Genomic DNA, 16461 nt, shown 5'->3' on the forward strand with positions numbered 1-16461 from the left:
ATGGACCATGCAACATATTATGCAATACATTCTAAGCAGTAGATATTTGTCATTCTTGTTTTGTGAATAATCTTTTTACAAAAGAAAACATTGTACAATAGTTAGGGTTTTTTTTGGTAATTTTTTAGGCCGTGAGACAGAGGGTTGATCGGTACCATTTTGAGGGATTAAACCGCATGGTGATTTTTGTGTAGGTATATGACCCTGTATTTGAAAAATGTGTGATAGCATTATCTTCAAGGTAGTTTTTGGTTGCGGAGGACGATTTTCAAACATATGTCAAGAAAAAGGATAAATGAAATTTGTATAGGAGTTTGTATAAGAGTATTGAGTTTGTACAAATTTGTATAATTTGTATTTGTATAGTATCAGAGCCTGAGGAAGCATGGTGTATGATACACTTGTCTTCTGGCATTCCCTTCTCCTTTTCCATGTTGAAGTGGATAGCACCACCACTAAGCCTGAAACAGCATAAAACATTTGATTATCACACCTCCAGAAAAGTACTTGCACAAAATTCTCAAGTAGAATTCCCTGAAAAAGTCCAAATCAGAAAAAGCATGGGATCAAAACACAAAACAGCCATATCACCATAAACTGTTGTTCAATAGAACGATTTTTTTAAACGATTTTCAACTCAAAGTTTCTCAGCACCCCAGAGGCCTAGAAAGGTGGTTGACACATCATTTTAAAGCCCAGACACTGCCTCTTCCAATGCAAAAAACACAGTTTGGATTATAGAAGCATTTTTCTCTCTTGTAGTCACTGAACACCTTACCTTGAGATAGGATGATATAAGTGTTGATTTCTCATGAAAGCTACCATGGATCGGATGCCATCACACATTTTGCAACACTAGAGATGTGTACCTTCATGAAAATCAAAAAGAAATTTAATCCCTCAAAATGGTACCGGTAGCCCAAATTTGGGGTCCTGTCTCATGGCCTAAAAGCATGTTTGTTGGGTGACAACCTTTGCTAGTGTTATGGAAGAATGATTAGATTTGCGACATGTGTGAAGCGTTTTGGTAGTTTTAGTGCATTTTGACTGTGAAATTGACTGCTGTGCCAAGCCGAGGGTAAGGAGGAAACTGTGTCAAGAGTTTTGAAAAAGTGACATAGGTACTGAGAAATGTGTCAGTGATTGTAAAAAAAAAAAAAAAAAAAAAAAAAAATGTTTAGTTGATTTCTCTATTCATTATGTTATGACTTATATTGTTATAGGGATAAACAAATATATTACTGATATTTTTGGATCACTATGTTAATTTATGGTTTATCATCATCTCTGTCTAACATGCTGTGTTTTAATCAGCCTCACTGCTTTCATTAAAACCATCAAGCAATCAGGCTCTATTATTCATTATCCATGGATGCACTTTTTTTTCATCATCCTGGGGGAAGTTCTGTGGTTATGAAACTGACCAATCACAGCATTTCTGGAAAGTAACCAAACTACACCGTAACCACCTTTGCTACACAGGGTCTACAGCATAGGTTTGAAGCAGAATTATAAACTGACCTTAATACTAATAGTTAACTGCCTGTAGTGAGGGAATTTTGAATGTATGCCCTCATTCCCGTTAGTCCCTCACCAGGGATCTGCCTCAACCCACACAATATTATTCTGCTCCTCCCTCACCACAGTTTTCACAGTGTCCACTAGGCTGGCACTGTCATTCCAGCTCTCTGGTGGAATGCTTCGATAAAGGCAGGGTAGTTTATCCAGAAGGGGCTCCTCATTGCAGGAACACTCCAGCACCTGAGACTCAGTCACAGAGTTCTGCCGTAATTTGTGTCTAAGAAACAATAACAGAATAGAAAAATACAGCAATTGTAATGCTCAGAACAGAATTTTTTGTCTAAAAAATTCAGAACCTTCATAGCGCAGTCTAGAACGTGTAAATTGATTTAATAATGCTCTTACAGCCACAAAGAAAATCATAATACCTCAATTTGCGGAGACTTCTCTCTGTAGACATGATGTAGACAATGATGGGGAAGATTTCAGCACGGTGGAGACGACGCACACAGTCCAAACCCAGCGGTAACACACAGTGAGTGCCCTATACAATGGATATCAAACAGGATAGCATTATATGACCATACTTTTGTGGACACACATACGGTCTAATATATGGCTTATATGTTTTACCTAATATATACTGTAGTAACTATAACTATTTTTAAATACCTGTCACTTTCAAAGCCGCAAACTCTGTAATATAAAATGGTCTTACTGGAATCAGGGATGGATGCAAAATGTGGACTTTTGGTCATTAAAATGAGTTATCAATGGTAATTAAACAGCCATAGTAGGAAAAAATACTATGGAAGTCAATGGCTACCGTCAACTGTCTGGTTAGCAACATTCTTTAAAATATCTTAGTAGAAGAAAGAAACTCATACAGGTTTGGAACAACTTGAGGGTGAATAAATGATGAATAAATAATGGTTTTTGAGGGTGAACTATCCCTTTAAGCTCACTGGAAACTCTTTAACATTTAAAACAACACTATATTGTTTTGTTGATTTTACATATGGTATTTTTTTTTTTCATTTTATAAAAATGTTCAAAGCAAATGTCTTATAACCCCTTCATGATATATTATAGCTGTTTAAAAGAAAACTTAACCTTTGTTACTTTACTTAAAGCAGACAAAGACCACTTATAAATATTATGACCACAAGCGCTTTAGATGTTTAAAAGAATATTTTGTTTTTGTCACTTTACTTTAAGCAGAAAAAGACTACTTCATAAAATGTAGTATGATACTGTGCAGATCTTAAGTAAACAATGTCGAGATATGAGATTTGGAAAGTAAAATATATGAAACTATGGGAAATATAATCCATTATAACTAAAGTGGATAAAATGATGTCCATTCTGTGTTATAAATCATCATATTCTTAATAGTTACCACAAAAAAAGTATGTATTATTACTGTTGTTACGATTATTCATGAGATGATACAACACTTTATAAGGTTGTTTATAAGGGATTATGTGTGTATTATAATGCATTAATAATAATCTAACCACAAATAGGTAAGTATTATATATTGTATTGTACCTGTTGCTGTGATTATTTATAAGATGATACAACATATTATAAGGTTGTTTATAAGGCACCATGCAAATACAGGCTTCAAATAAAGTGTTACCAAACATTTTACAACAATGAATTGAATATTAATTCACATCATGTCTGTCTGACGACATATGACATCTATCTGTCTGTCTGTCTATCTATGTTTGTCTGTCTGACTGTCTAATCGTTCTCAAAATAAAGTTTCACCCCTGACCTTAATTTTTGCAAAACATTTTTGTAGGCTTTCTCTTTCTGATTAATTATTGTAAATCCTATTATTGTATTGTATTATTGTAAAACCAGTCTTCCATATTTTTTTTAACTTATAAAATTGCTCTGAATCCTGTTGAGCAGGTAGTTAGTAATATGAAAACAATGTTTTATGACACACCCGTTTCATGATCTTCTCCACTCCTTGCAGTGTATAGCAACGGTGTGTTTTCGAGTCACATTCTTCAAGAATTTCCCCTTTCTGCATTTTCACGGCATGCTCACTTGCCATCAGCAATTCTAAAATATAAGAGATGGATGTCAGATGTGAGGAAAGGAGGGAGCAGCCAGAGAACAAAGCAGATAAATAAAACTATACAGAGGGGAAATTAAAGTCAGACCGAAAGAAACAGAGATGGCCATATATCGCGGGACAGAAAGAAACAAAGATGGGCATATAGGTCAATATAAATCACCTTAGTCTATAATTTTCATTAATGCCAGGACTTATTATAATTATATAATTATAATAAGTAATTATATAATAATTTGTCTTTAAAGTTTTAAAGTAAAGTACTTTTTAAGTAAGCATTTTTTCTCGTCACCAGGTGTAGCCTATGGAAGCTTGTTTCCGCCACGTAATAAAACAGTTTAAAAAATAATTGCCACTTTGTATCTCACAATTCTGACACTTTTTCTTACATCTTGCAATTATGATCTCACAATTGTGAGTTTATATCATACAATTCAGAGACAAAAGCCAGAATTTTGAGATAAAAAGTCGCAATTACCTTTTTTATTTTTTATTCAGTGGCGAAAACAAGCTTCCATAGTAGCATAGTAGCTCCACCCATCAGTCACGTTCGACGTTACGTTAGAATGAACTGATGTATTGTAATCCCTATGGAAAGTGCCACAACTGCTGCCCCTTCCAGCACCCAGAGTAAGCCACATAGTCCCCCCGCACCTGTTGGGGTGGAAAAAAGAACAGGGCTTTGAATGGAGAATGTCGTTGACCCTATACAGAGAGACTATTGGATAACACTGTGAAAGCGTGCCTATTCCAACCGGAAATGAACGCTACAGAGACCCCATCCTGCCCGTAGGGAGGTTACATGTGGAGTTACACATATGGAATGACCATTAGGACAGTGCTACATATGGAAGATCTCTCTGGTATATCCTGCCTTGTGCAGGGGTGGAGTCGATACTGTTAGAGAGATGGCAGAGTGGACTCTGCCAAGGGAAAGACACAGGCTTCGCAACAGGGAGGCCCTACTGTGGAAGAATGCAAACATGGGATCACCTAGGAGGGGAATCACAACACATAGGTATCTAGAAGCATAAATAAAAAGCATAAATAAAAAGCAATAGGGGCTGAACAACCGGGCATACACACAAGTACTAGACCTGGCGTCAGATGCCTCCGCCACAACTGACTGCCGAGGATGCTGGAGGAACTCTACCAGGGTTCACCAGCCGGGGAACTCACCTGAGGAGCAGATAGGTGCTTGTGTCCCGTCCTCGGAGGAGAATGGCGCAGCAAGTGAGACACAGAGCCAGCATTCTCACATATTATCTGTTTGTACCTAACACACGGGAAGAAACCGGCTCCACTCGGAGATTGTAGAATCTTGTGAATGTGTTGAATGTGAATGTGCTGCCCAGCCTGCAGCTATAGAGGCGCCGTGTGCCAACTCCCAGCAGGAAGCAGTCGAGTGTGCTCTCACTCCCAGAGGGCACGGCTCGCCTTGTGATTGGTACGCCAAGACGATGTATTCACTATCCAGTGGGCCAACCTCTGTTTGGAGACAGCATTTTCCTTCTGCTGGCCTCCATAACAGACAAAGAGCTGTTCTGTGGTTCTAAAGCTCTGTGTGCAGTCCACATACAAATGCAAGGCGCGAACAGGACACTGCAACGCAAGGACTGGGTCTGCCTCCTCCGGGGGCAGCGCTGGCAAGTTTACCACCTGATCCCTAAAAGGAGTGGTGGAAACGTTGGGCACATTACCAGGTCAGGGTCTCAGGATGACTTGAGAGCTGGCCGGTCCGAATCCCAGGCACGCTTCGTTGACTGAAAATGCCTTTAGGTCCCCCACCCTCTAAATGGATTTGAGCGCAGTCAGGAGCCCTGTCTTCAAAGACAGAGATCTTACCGTCTCTTCCCAGAGACTTACCATCAATTGCATCGTGATGTGCGGATATAGCTGCGGAGAGTGGAAGGAGAAAGCATTAGCTCTAACACGTCTTGCAGAAAAGAAAGCATGACATTGATTGGGTATCTAAGGGGGTCTTTCCTGCAGGAAGAACACCAATCAACGAAGAGGCTCCACTTCAAAGTGTAAGCACGCCTCTTAGAGGGGGCTCTAGCTGAAGTGATAGTGGAGGTAGGCCACTTGAGTCCTCCGCGTCCCATCCATAGACCACATGTGGAGGTTCCAGAGATCTGGATGTATGTGCCATATGGTGCCCCATCCCTGAGAAAGCAGGTCCTTCCTCACGGATTCACCAGGTAGGGGCTGTCACAAGGAGCATAAGTTCTGGGAACCAGGTCCAGGTGGGCCAGTAAGGCGAACCATAAAGATCTGCTCCTTGTCCTCCCTGACCATGCACAGTGTCTATGCGAGAAAGCTCACTGGGGGAAACACATACTTGCATAGAAATCAGCACAGAAACCGGCACAGGGCCAACAGTACTGCTAGTAACTCGAGGCAATTGATATGCCACTGCAGTCGAGGTCTTATCCAGGAGCCCGAGGCTGCATGCCCATCGCATACAGCACAGGCTGGAGGCATCTGTTGACACAACAAAATGCCTGGACACTTGTTTTAGGGGAACTCCTGCCCGTAGAAAAGCAAGGTCAGGACGGGCTGAAAGTATGGCAACAGATGGGAGTGATTTCCACCCGATGTGTGCCGCGGTGCCATGCCAGGTCGTCAAGCCAGCACTGAAGCGGTCTCATATGAAGCAATCTGAGCGCCGTTACTGTAGCTGCGGATGCCATATGCCCTCTGAAACAGTTTCAGTGGAGCTGCTGTCCTGCCCCTGAATGAATTCAAGCAGTTCAGCACTGACTGAGCGTCATGTCGACCGAGTCCAACTCCACACCGAGAAAAGAGATTCTCTGCACGAGGGAGTTTGCTCTTTTTCCAGTTGACCCGAAGTGGCAGAGTTGCCTGAGCACCAGGAGCCTTTGTTCGCATAACTGATCTTGCGACTTGCCAGTCGTCGAGATAGTTGAGGTTGCAAATGCCCACTTCCTTCAAAGGGGTAAGGTCAGCCATCGCTATCTTCGTGAAGACGCGGGGCGACTGGGACAGCCCAGTGGGGAGGAGTGCAGTAACGGTCTGTGTCGAGGTAGGATCGAGACATGATAGTACACGTCCTTCAGGTCAATTGCTGCAAACCAATCATGGTGTTGAACGCACCTTAGGAAGTGTTTCTGTGTCAGTATCTTGAACGGAAGCTTGTGAAGGGCCCGATTCAAGATGTGCAGATCCAAGATCGGTCGTAACCCACTGCCTTTCTTGGGCACAATGAAGTATTGGCTGTAAAACCCTGTAAAACCCATATCAGCTGGAGGGACTGGCTCTATCGCGTCCTCACCAGAAGGACTGTGATCTCGGGGCAGGATGTGTTTGTACTTTTGTACTACTGAGAACTGCTGGGCAAATTCACTTTGTGACCTCCTCATGCACTTCCTGGAACAAAGGGAGCAGAGCGGGATGCTGCTGTTCAGCATGCCCTGCCCAGAGAAACCAATCATCCAGCCGTGAGCATTAGGAATACGGTGGAGGGTTCCACACAAGCCTGACCCTTGTAGCGGCCCGGGAAAGCATGGTAGTCAGCTCTGGTTCAGACTCGAACAACGCTACTCTCCCAAAAGGGGCAGCACAGCTGAATCTTCAACATCCGGTCCTCCGCGGGAGCCCTGAATGAGATGCTGGGTCCCCCATGGGAAGGACCAGACACCGCAGCCAGAAGCTCCACAGGCTGTGATATGAAAGAGGAGTGGGAGGGCCGCGGGGATTCACCCAGCGGGAGAGCTTCCACTGTAATCCTCAGATCTGTCAGAGTTTGTATAGAGGACCCAAAAGCAGAGGTAAAGCAGTAAAGTTTATTGCTTGGTAACTTCAAACAAGGAGACTGCCGTCAACAGACGCAGATCTGTAATTAACGGAAATAATCATTCTGCTCGGCTCTGAAGCGAAAACTTAATGTGTGAGTTTGCAGGCTGCCTTATATACCCGGAAGCGAAGAGTGGCTTGCGATGCAAATCTCACTCGCCAGTGTGCATTGGCTTGTTCTGTTACCACTCGAAGGTGATTGGGCTCTCAGGCGAGATCCCAATACCTTAGTTTAGTCCAACGTAATGTCAAACCTGACTGACAAATTGGGAAACCTGTTGATACTGTGACTCAAACCTGAATTTCTCACCGTAATGGGAACGTTTTCTCTATGGTATCTTTATCTATTTTCTTTTCCCCTTTTCTTTTCCTCTTGCTTGAAAATAAAGTGTTTTTTTTTTTTACCTGGCTCACAGAGCTGATAACCTTCCTGTTCTGCCAACCGTTTGTGCAAGACATGGCCAAAGATTGTGGGAAGGAGGAGGACTGGGCGACAGATGGGAGGGAACTGAGGTGTGACCAGGGTGTAAGGCATCAGAGTCACACATCTGCTCTGCACACAACCATAACCTACGAAGAGAAAGATTTACTTGACACTTAAGATTAAAAAAAAATTTGCCTGACACTTATAAATTAATTAAATGATTCACAGTTAACACACACACACACAGAGAGAGAGAGAGAGAGAGAGAGAGAGAGAGAGAGAGAGAGAGAGAGAGAGAGAGAGAGAGAGAGAGATTGTAAGATTGTAAGATTGTAATTGAAGTTTAATCTGGATGTTATGAATAAGGTTTAATATGTTTTTATTCAGAACTGGTTCCATATTAAATATGTCTGCAACTGAATGACCTTAATCTTTGTGAGACTTAAATCAGTGTAGTTAATGAGTAGTTGTACATATGGCAATGTGTAGTTGTCATCAGTCAGTAGGGTTTTTCTAAAATAAATGAAGTATGTTACCAAATTGTTTGTTTAGTGTTGCATTTATGCAGCCTCAAATGTCTGTGAAAGGTAATTAAGACGACAGTGTAAAAACCTTTTGCAAGAAGTGTTTGAATTAAAAAAAGAAAGAAATATTGAATCTCACTGTTCCAAATATTTCCTCCTCAAAAGTACTAAAATAATTGTTAATGGAACTATTAAGAATCAGAAATGTATTTTGTTTCCCATGCCTAGTTATGAGTAAAACAGCTGAATGAGTTTGTCTTGTACTAACTGTCCAGTGATGTGCTGTTGTCATCTTCCACACTGACCCACAGAGGGTTTCTGCTCTGTTGACAGGTGCTGACGATCCTCACCTCTCTCTGCTTCTCATTAGCTGCAGTTCTCTCCTGTGGACAGAAAACAAGTACTGATGACTAATGTAACAGATATTCTACCAATCTGCGCTAATAATGCTTTTTCATGACAAATCTCGACAGAATCTAACAATGCAAGTCTACAATAATTTTGTGCATGTCTGTCTCTTTAATCTTGATGGCAAGAATGCATGACTCATTTTTCTTTAATTAGTTTGAATGGTTTCTGTCTATGGCTAGTTTCAGAGTTACAAGTTAAACATTATTATTCACTCAACATACAGTAGATCTTCATACCACACCCAGAGTTCAATATTTTGGCAAGCATTTCCGTAATTCCACAGTATGGCGATACAAATCTAGACAAGAATTTCTAAAAACAAGAACTATTCATCTGAAACATGAAACATGACTATGACTAACCTATGACATGAATTATGACTAAACTTTTAATTAGTCATGTCAAAAGGGCAGCAAAGACAATCAATTTATAGTTCAGTTAAGCATTGTGCAGCATTCCATTAACTTCATGTGTAATTGTTTAAACACTGAGCAAAATTGCATGTGAGCTTTATTAGTATAATCTTAATATACACAAATCACAATAACATAAAGTTAAAGAAACAGAGACAAATAATTTCTGCAATGACTTTATGGACTGTGTGAAATTACTGATGGATTCTCACCTTTCTGTGAGTTTTGCGAGGGTAGGTCATATCCTCTATAGCCCTGATTAACAGCCTCTGTGCTCTGAAAAATGTACAAAGATTATGTGTGAGTGTCCGTGTGTAAAGTAGTGATATTGTGAAATATTATTACAATTTAAAATAACTGCAAAATATTTTAATATATTTTATTATATTTTGAACTGTAATTTATTCCTATGATGACAAAGCTGAATTTTCAGCAGCCATTACTCAGTGTCACATGGTCCTTCAGAAATCATTTGAATATGCTTTGGTGCTCAAAAACATTTCTTGTTATTATCAGTTGCAAACAGTTGCTTAATATTATTGTAGAAACTGTAATACTTTTACTTTTTTCAAGATTATTTGATAAAAACACCATTTATTTGAAATAGAAATCATTGTAACATTATAAATGCCTTTACTGTCACTTTTGATAAATTGTGTACTTGCTGAATGAAAGTATTAATTTCTTGCAAAGCAAAAAAAAAAATATATATATTAACTGACCACAAACGTTTAAAAGTTTAAAAGTTAAAAGGTTCACATTTTTACACACAATGATAATTGAAAAATTTGTGCTTTTCTTCTGAATCCCAGGAGCTATACGCAGGAAAATTGTACATTGACTGGGTACATTTTACAATGTAAAAACAAATTCCCAAGAAGTAAGTTTTGCTACTAATACAAATTATTTTACTACCTGTAGTAGTTGGGCAGAGCCCCACTCTGAAGGTCTTCCAGGTGAGAAGGGTGCACATGACTGGCCCACCAGAAGCCGTCATTGGAATGGTGAGTGTTTGTAACATGGACAATGTCGTTACACTTGACCGGCAGGGTTCCAGCTACATCGCCCGACAACGTCATATTAACACGGACATAGAAGGAATCACCCGACATCACTTCTCCATTTTTTAGCTGCTGTAGAAGGTTCTCGTAGGCTAGGAGAAAATCAGCAGATCTTTATTTTGGTTTAGTACATCTCTGACCTTAACAAGCAATCTTGACTATTTACAAGGTACATTAAATAATCCATTCCAAATCAAGGTTAAACATTATAAATCATTTTGGTTCAATTAATGAACACACACAGTGGAAGTCTACACACACCTGTTAAAGAGGTCATGAATTGAGAAATCAATTTTTCCTTACATTTGACATAAGAGGTCATCATACTATATGAATATCCTGTAAGTTTCAGAACTGAAAACTTACTTTTTAGTCAAAAAACAGCTTTTTATTGTAACCAAGACCAGAGAACGGTTCATTATAGAATGTTTTTATTTATGATGTCACCTCTGCAGAAGAAAATCAACACCAACTTCATTGCAACTTCCAAAGGATCCTAATGCTAGGGATGTAGTTATTTATTTTCAACAAAGTAAAAGTCTCAGTTGAGCATTATTTATTTGTATTCGGTACATTTCACTGTGGATTCTTTAGTAAATCAGTTGCAATTTTGGCACAAGCTTTGCAGACTTTTACGATATGGACTCAACAGTAACGGCACAACACACAAGTAACTGTGTTAATTCTAATGCTTGATCTCTGACCACTGATTTCTGATATGTAATGATTCATGTAGCTACAGTCAGATGTTCTTTGTCAATGTGTCAGTAAATCAAACCAGTGACTAAACGGTTAACTTCACATTGTTTCTCTTAGTAGGATGAAAATAATCTGTTATTTAAACTGTGATTAAATTATATATAGAAAGCGATAAAAGAACACTCCCTATACAATCGCTGGAGTTGTCAAACAAACAGTGCGAGTTTATTAATAACTGAGTTTTGGACTCTCACCAAAACTACCCTTATAATCAATGACAAATCTCTTATTTACATCGTGTTTGCACTGTTAGTTATGATTAAAGCATTCGCGAGAGAAGAGAAATAGAGTTACAATGACAAGATCACTACATTCATGCGCTCAACATGTCTGTGATACATGGGCTACAATGCTCATTATTGCAACATTTCATGGCACAATCTAAATATAATGCTATAGATCTAAATATAGTGCTATAATCAACACTTTTCACGATTAGTTAACCTTAGCAGCTGTAATAGTAAAAATGTGGTAAAAGTTTATGTAATACTTAGCTATATCATTTGCAAAGATGTTAGCCAATCGTAGCAGAGGGCATTTACACTGAAATCACACAGCAGACACACCCCTTCAGGCAGAGCATTCAAATCATAGGGCTAAAATCAGGGTAGGAAAATGCCTTTTATTTTTTAACTATGACCATTTTTTTATGTAAAAATCACACTAACATTATGGGCCCTATTTTAACGATCTGAAATGCAAGTGTCAAAGCGCAAAGCGCAAGTAACTTTGTGGGCGGGTCTTGGCGCTGTTGCTATTTTCCCGGCGGGATAAATGACTCTTGCGCCAGGCGCAAATCTAAAATGGGTTGGTCTGAAGTAGCTTCATTATTCATAGGTGTGGTTTGGGCGTAACGTGAAATAAACCAATCAGAGCGTCATCTCACATTCCCTTTAAGAGCAGACGCGCTTTTTCTAAAGCGGATTCCTATTGTAACGGCGGATTTGCCAGGCGCGCGCCAGGAGTGGTTCACAGCCGAGGAGAGCAACGCTCTCGTCAGGGACGTTGGGGATGGAGAAACCCACCCAAACTTCGGTTAAAAAGGCGTATGATAATTTGGGTAAATGTGTAAGCTAGATGTATGCTTTTATAATAAATTGTCTATCTATCTATCTATCTATCTATCTATCTATCTATCTATCTATCTATCTATCTATCTATCTATCTATCTATCTATCTATCTATCTATCTATCTATCTATCTATCTATCTATCTATCTATCTATCTATCTATCATCTATCTATCTATCTATCTATCTATCTATCTATCTATCTGTCTGTCTTTCTGTCTGTCTATCTGTCTATCTATCTATCTATCTATCTATCTATCTATCTATCTATCTATCTATCTATCTATCGTAATAATGTATGATTTGCAAAAATGAAAACTGCTGCTTCTGTGTAGATGAGAGAATCAAAGTGTATGCGCGTTGTGCACATGCTACATTGATTATGGCCAAGCATGCGCCCTTAAGATAGCATATGAATAACATGCGCAACGCGCCACTGACTTTAAACTATTTTTTCCTGGTTAGTTGCGCAACTGTTTTCTAAACCTGCAAAATAGCATGAAGGAACGTTTGCGCTGGAACACGCCTCCTTTTTTGCGCTGAACCGCCCAGGGAGCGCAAGTTCATTCCCTAGTTTAGCGACGTGCTTCTGTGGAGGGAAAAGCGCGCTTTGCGCGGGTGCAAAATAGTAATGATACATGCGCCGGTGTACAAAGTCAATTGCGCTGGGTGCAAGATAGGGCCCTATTTCCAGTGCACCCCAGGAAAAAAAAAGATACAATTATTAAAAAATGCAGTTGATGACCCCTTTAAAACAGCAGTTTTTTTCTGATGTAAAAAATGAACAACGAAAAAAAAGTAAGAACTTTTGCACCTTCAATGTAAAAGTTGCTCTCAAGAGGCCTACAGCCACATTAAAAGAGTTGCAGCTCTTTCTGGCAAGTACTTGCTCCCTACATTTGATAACTATCTCTAGTATTCTCCATCCGTCTGGGCTATGGGCAGGGCCGGTGTTATGCAGAATTTCATCATTACCCAACACAAACAGCTGATCAGATTTGTGCCACAGAGCAGCTCTATGCATATATGCATTCATATTTTCTCCTGGTCCGAAGTTCAAAAGGGGGGAGGACAAAAGGCCTGCAGAACAATAGATCTTGCCACATTAGTGGGGACATTAGGTACATATCCTGGTGTAGGGTACAGAAAGGCTTTCACTGTGCCTTGTGCATATTACAAACACAAAGGGGAAACCGATAGGGCTTGTAAGTGTCCTATTCTTTTGAGAGACATAATAGCAAGGAGAAATAAAGTTTTTAGCATCAGAAACTTCGCTGGAACCTCCTCAATAGACTCGTCTCCATACCATAGACTCTGATCTTCAACCAGATGGAACTGGATAATATTATGAATGTTCCAATCCAATCTGACCTATAATGCTGCCTGAATCATAATCATACACTGTTCATTCGTTGGCCAGAGGAGAACTGGCCCCCGACTGAGCCTGGCTTCTCCCAAGGTTTTTTTTCTCCATTCTGTCACCTGATGGAGTTTTGGTTCCTTGCCACTGTCACCTTTTTTTGCCTTTTCCCCCCTTTGTCACCTTTGGCTTTTGTCTTGCTTAGTTGGGGACATTTAATTTAATATTCAACAATATTATTGATCTACCTGCATTGACACCATTAAATGAGAACTGAACTGAGCTGGACGATGACATCACGGTTTTCTCCAGAGTGGCCATATCACCCTGTAGCCCAAGACTGGTTGCCCACTGAAGCTAAGCAGGGTTGAGCCTGGTTAGTACCTGGATGGGAAACCTCCTGAGAAAACCAGGTTGCTGCTGGAAGAGGTGTTAGTGAGGCCAGTAGGGGGTGCTCACCCTGTGGTCTGTGTGGGACTCTCTGTGGTCATTAAAAATGTGGTTCCTCCTCCTGTCAGGAGGAGGAACATGTTCTATGGCCTCCTTCCCCAACAGAGCTTTTACCTCCTGTTCCATAACCAGGGCTTGTTCGGGTCATACCACTGTGGACAGGACCCCATTGAACCTGGGAGGGCGAGACCCGAACTGAATTTTGTAACCTTTTTCTAGGGTGTGCAGGGCCTTCAGAGCAAATTTGGTGCCCTGAAGATACGAATTGGCAGGGAATGACCAAACTGACTGCTGTGGGAACCTATTTAGAGGGAGCAATCATCCCAGTGCCGCAAAACATCCTCGGGCAGACACTGAGATATGGGCTTGCTGGAGACCTCTGCGCCCCCAAAGCTACTGAGGTGGCGGGGTTGGTAGAAAGGCCTCCTAAGGGCACAGAAAGGAGATGGGCACAATAAAATGAGGTGTAATTATGTCTTCCCTCAGAGGCCTGACACCACTAGCATCAGAACCTTTTCACCAAAGTCTTCTTAGAGATAATATATCTTAGATATATTGTCTTTTTAGAGACAAAGTATACATTTTATCTTTCTTACCCCTAGAAGATCTCAGCCAAGAGCCAGATATCTCTGGAATGCCGCAGCCTTTTTTTTCTCCTGAAACCTCTTGACAACTGAGGTGACATTGTCACCCAAGAGGCCAGGAGGGGCAATTGGAGCGTCCATGAAAAAAACTCTTATCTTTCTCTTTTATACCAGACAAGTCATAGCCATAGATGTTTCTACATAGCCACCTGGGCTGCCATAGACCGGCCGACTGACTTGGCCGTCTCTGTAACGTTTAGATTACAATGAAGATGATCCAGAATCAAAATCAAAGTTAGTTAAATTTATTAAACTAAATCCAAACAGGTACAAACAAAAGCGAGAGTCTACGAAACAGAGTGCTGTGCACAAACAACACCAGACAACTGAATTAACCAAAATAAGGGACTTAGATACACAGTGATAATGAACAGAATACCAACAAGTGTGATCGTTAAATCAATAACCATGGTGATAAACTAGTGGTGGGAAAATGAGGACAAAGGAAACAGGAAACCATAAGCAAACTAAGAGTCCCTGAAAATGAAAACCAAACACAATGAAAGTGTGACAGTCTCTTTGGTGGCTCGGAGAGATAGATCTGTGGCCCGGCACAGCTCTATTATTGCGTCTGGGCTCACACCCTCACCCTCAACAAGGTCTTTTATCAGGTCAGCCTGGTATGCCTGCAGAATGGACATAGGCCTAATAAGCAGACACGCTGTGGCCTGACCTGCGCTTTGCCTGCGCAGTGCAATGCATTTATTCGGTTCGAAATAATGAGGAACAATACGTTTTTATGAAATGAAGTGGAGTAAAAAGTATGCTATTATGCTTTGGAATGAAGAGAAGTAAAAAAAGTTTACCAAGATAAAAATTTAAATATAAAGTACATTCATGTATACAGGTTTGAATTTTGCAGACATTTTATACAAAGCGACTTTGCATCCAAAGTATACATTTCATCAGTTCATGCATTCCCCGTGAATCAAACCTATGAATTACCATTGCCAGCGCCATACACTACTCTAATTTTCTCTATAGCACACAAGTGATTGCTTTAAAATAAATAATTTAATATATAGCGTGTATCTGTCATCATGATTTTGCCAAGTAAGACGTGTTCCTGTATCAACATATTTTGTTGATCCTGGAGCAACATTCCAGTCTGAAAATTTTGTCCTACCCCTATCTCTACCCATGAACCTAACCCTATCCATTACTTTTCCCTAAAATAAGAGGGAAATGATAGAAGAATAACACTGATGTAGAAGAACCTAACCCTGGTTGTAAACCTAAACTTGACATAAACTTGTCCTTCAAATCTGATTGGTTGATTGGAATGTTGTTCCAGGATCAACAAAGATGTTGATCTAGGAACATGTATTTGGTGAAATCACATTCACCAGCATGTATGATTGTGCGATTGTGATTATTTGCCCTTACCATCTTGGCTGGGTCTCAGTGTAATGTGGCATGGTCCCTGGACCTGCCCCAGGGCCCACAGGGCCTCCTCCATAGTCGTATCTTCCAGAACCATTTGTACAGTTCTCTGCTCCTGCTCACACTTCAGCTATAAATACCAAATTTTGGCTTTGATTAGTTCCCACTCAATTTAACTGCAGCTAAAAAACCTGAATATCGCTCCAGGGATATATATGTATAGTTACACATAACACATTATACACATAACATACACATAACACATTATAGACTTCTATAATTCAATGTTAGGCTGCATAAATCCTGATGCACTCGTTACATCATAGGAAGAATGGCGTCTACGCTAATATTAGTCTCTCTGTTTATCCCGAGGTTTACCGCAGTCTGCCGGATTCAGGCCGTATCCAGATCTGATGAAGGACCTGCACCTGGACACGACGACAACGCAGTCCTAAAGTGTCAACTGGTCTCTCTAATTTTTGCAGGTTTGGGTTTTTGAGGTTTGTGCAGAGATAACCTTATTTTCAAGATTTT

The 16461-nt window shown here is 40.3% G+C and overlaps 1 protein-coding gene across 1 annotated transcript in view; it reads right to left on the reverse strand.

The window, feature by feature from the left end:
- Nucleotides 1-1590: 1590 nt before the first annotated feature.
- card14 (caspase recruitment domain family, member 14) overlaps nt 1591-16461 on the reverse strand; it is a gene marked incomplete at both ends in the record, with an annotated part of 32013 nt that continues 17142 nt past the window's right edge. The window contains 8 exons of the mRNA XM_081380509.1: nt 1591-1798; nt 1950-2065; nt 3482-3600; nt 7835-7999; nt 8646-8760; nt 9414-9477; nt 10117-10354; nt 15931-16057. Of these exons, the coding sequence (XP_081236635.1) occupies nt 1591-1798; nt 1950-2065; nt 3482-3600; nt 7835-7999; nt 8646-8760; nt 9414-9477; nt 10117-10354; nt 15931-16057 (1152 nt within the window). The remainder of the gene's footprint in view (nt 1799-1949; nt 2066-3481; nt 3601-7834; nt 8000-8645; nt 8761-9413; nt 9478-10116; nt 10355-15930; nt 16058-16461) is intronic.

The sequence above is a fragment of the Scardinius erythrophthalmus genome (genome assembly GCF_964197995.2).
Source record: "Scardinius erythrophthalmus genome assembly, chromosome: 12".
NCBI classification, from domain to species: domain Eukaryota; kingdom Metazoa; phylum Chordata; class Actinopteri; order Cypriniformes; family Leuciscidae; genus Scardinius; species Scardinius erythrophthalmus.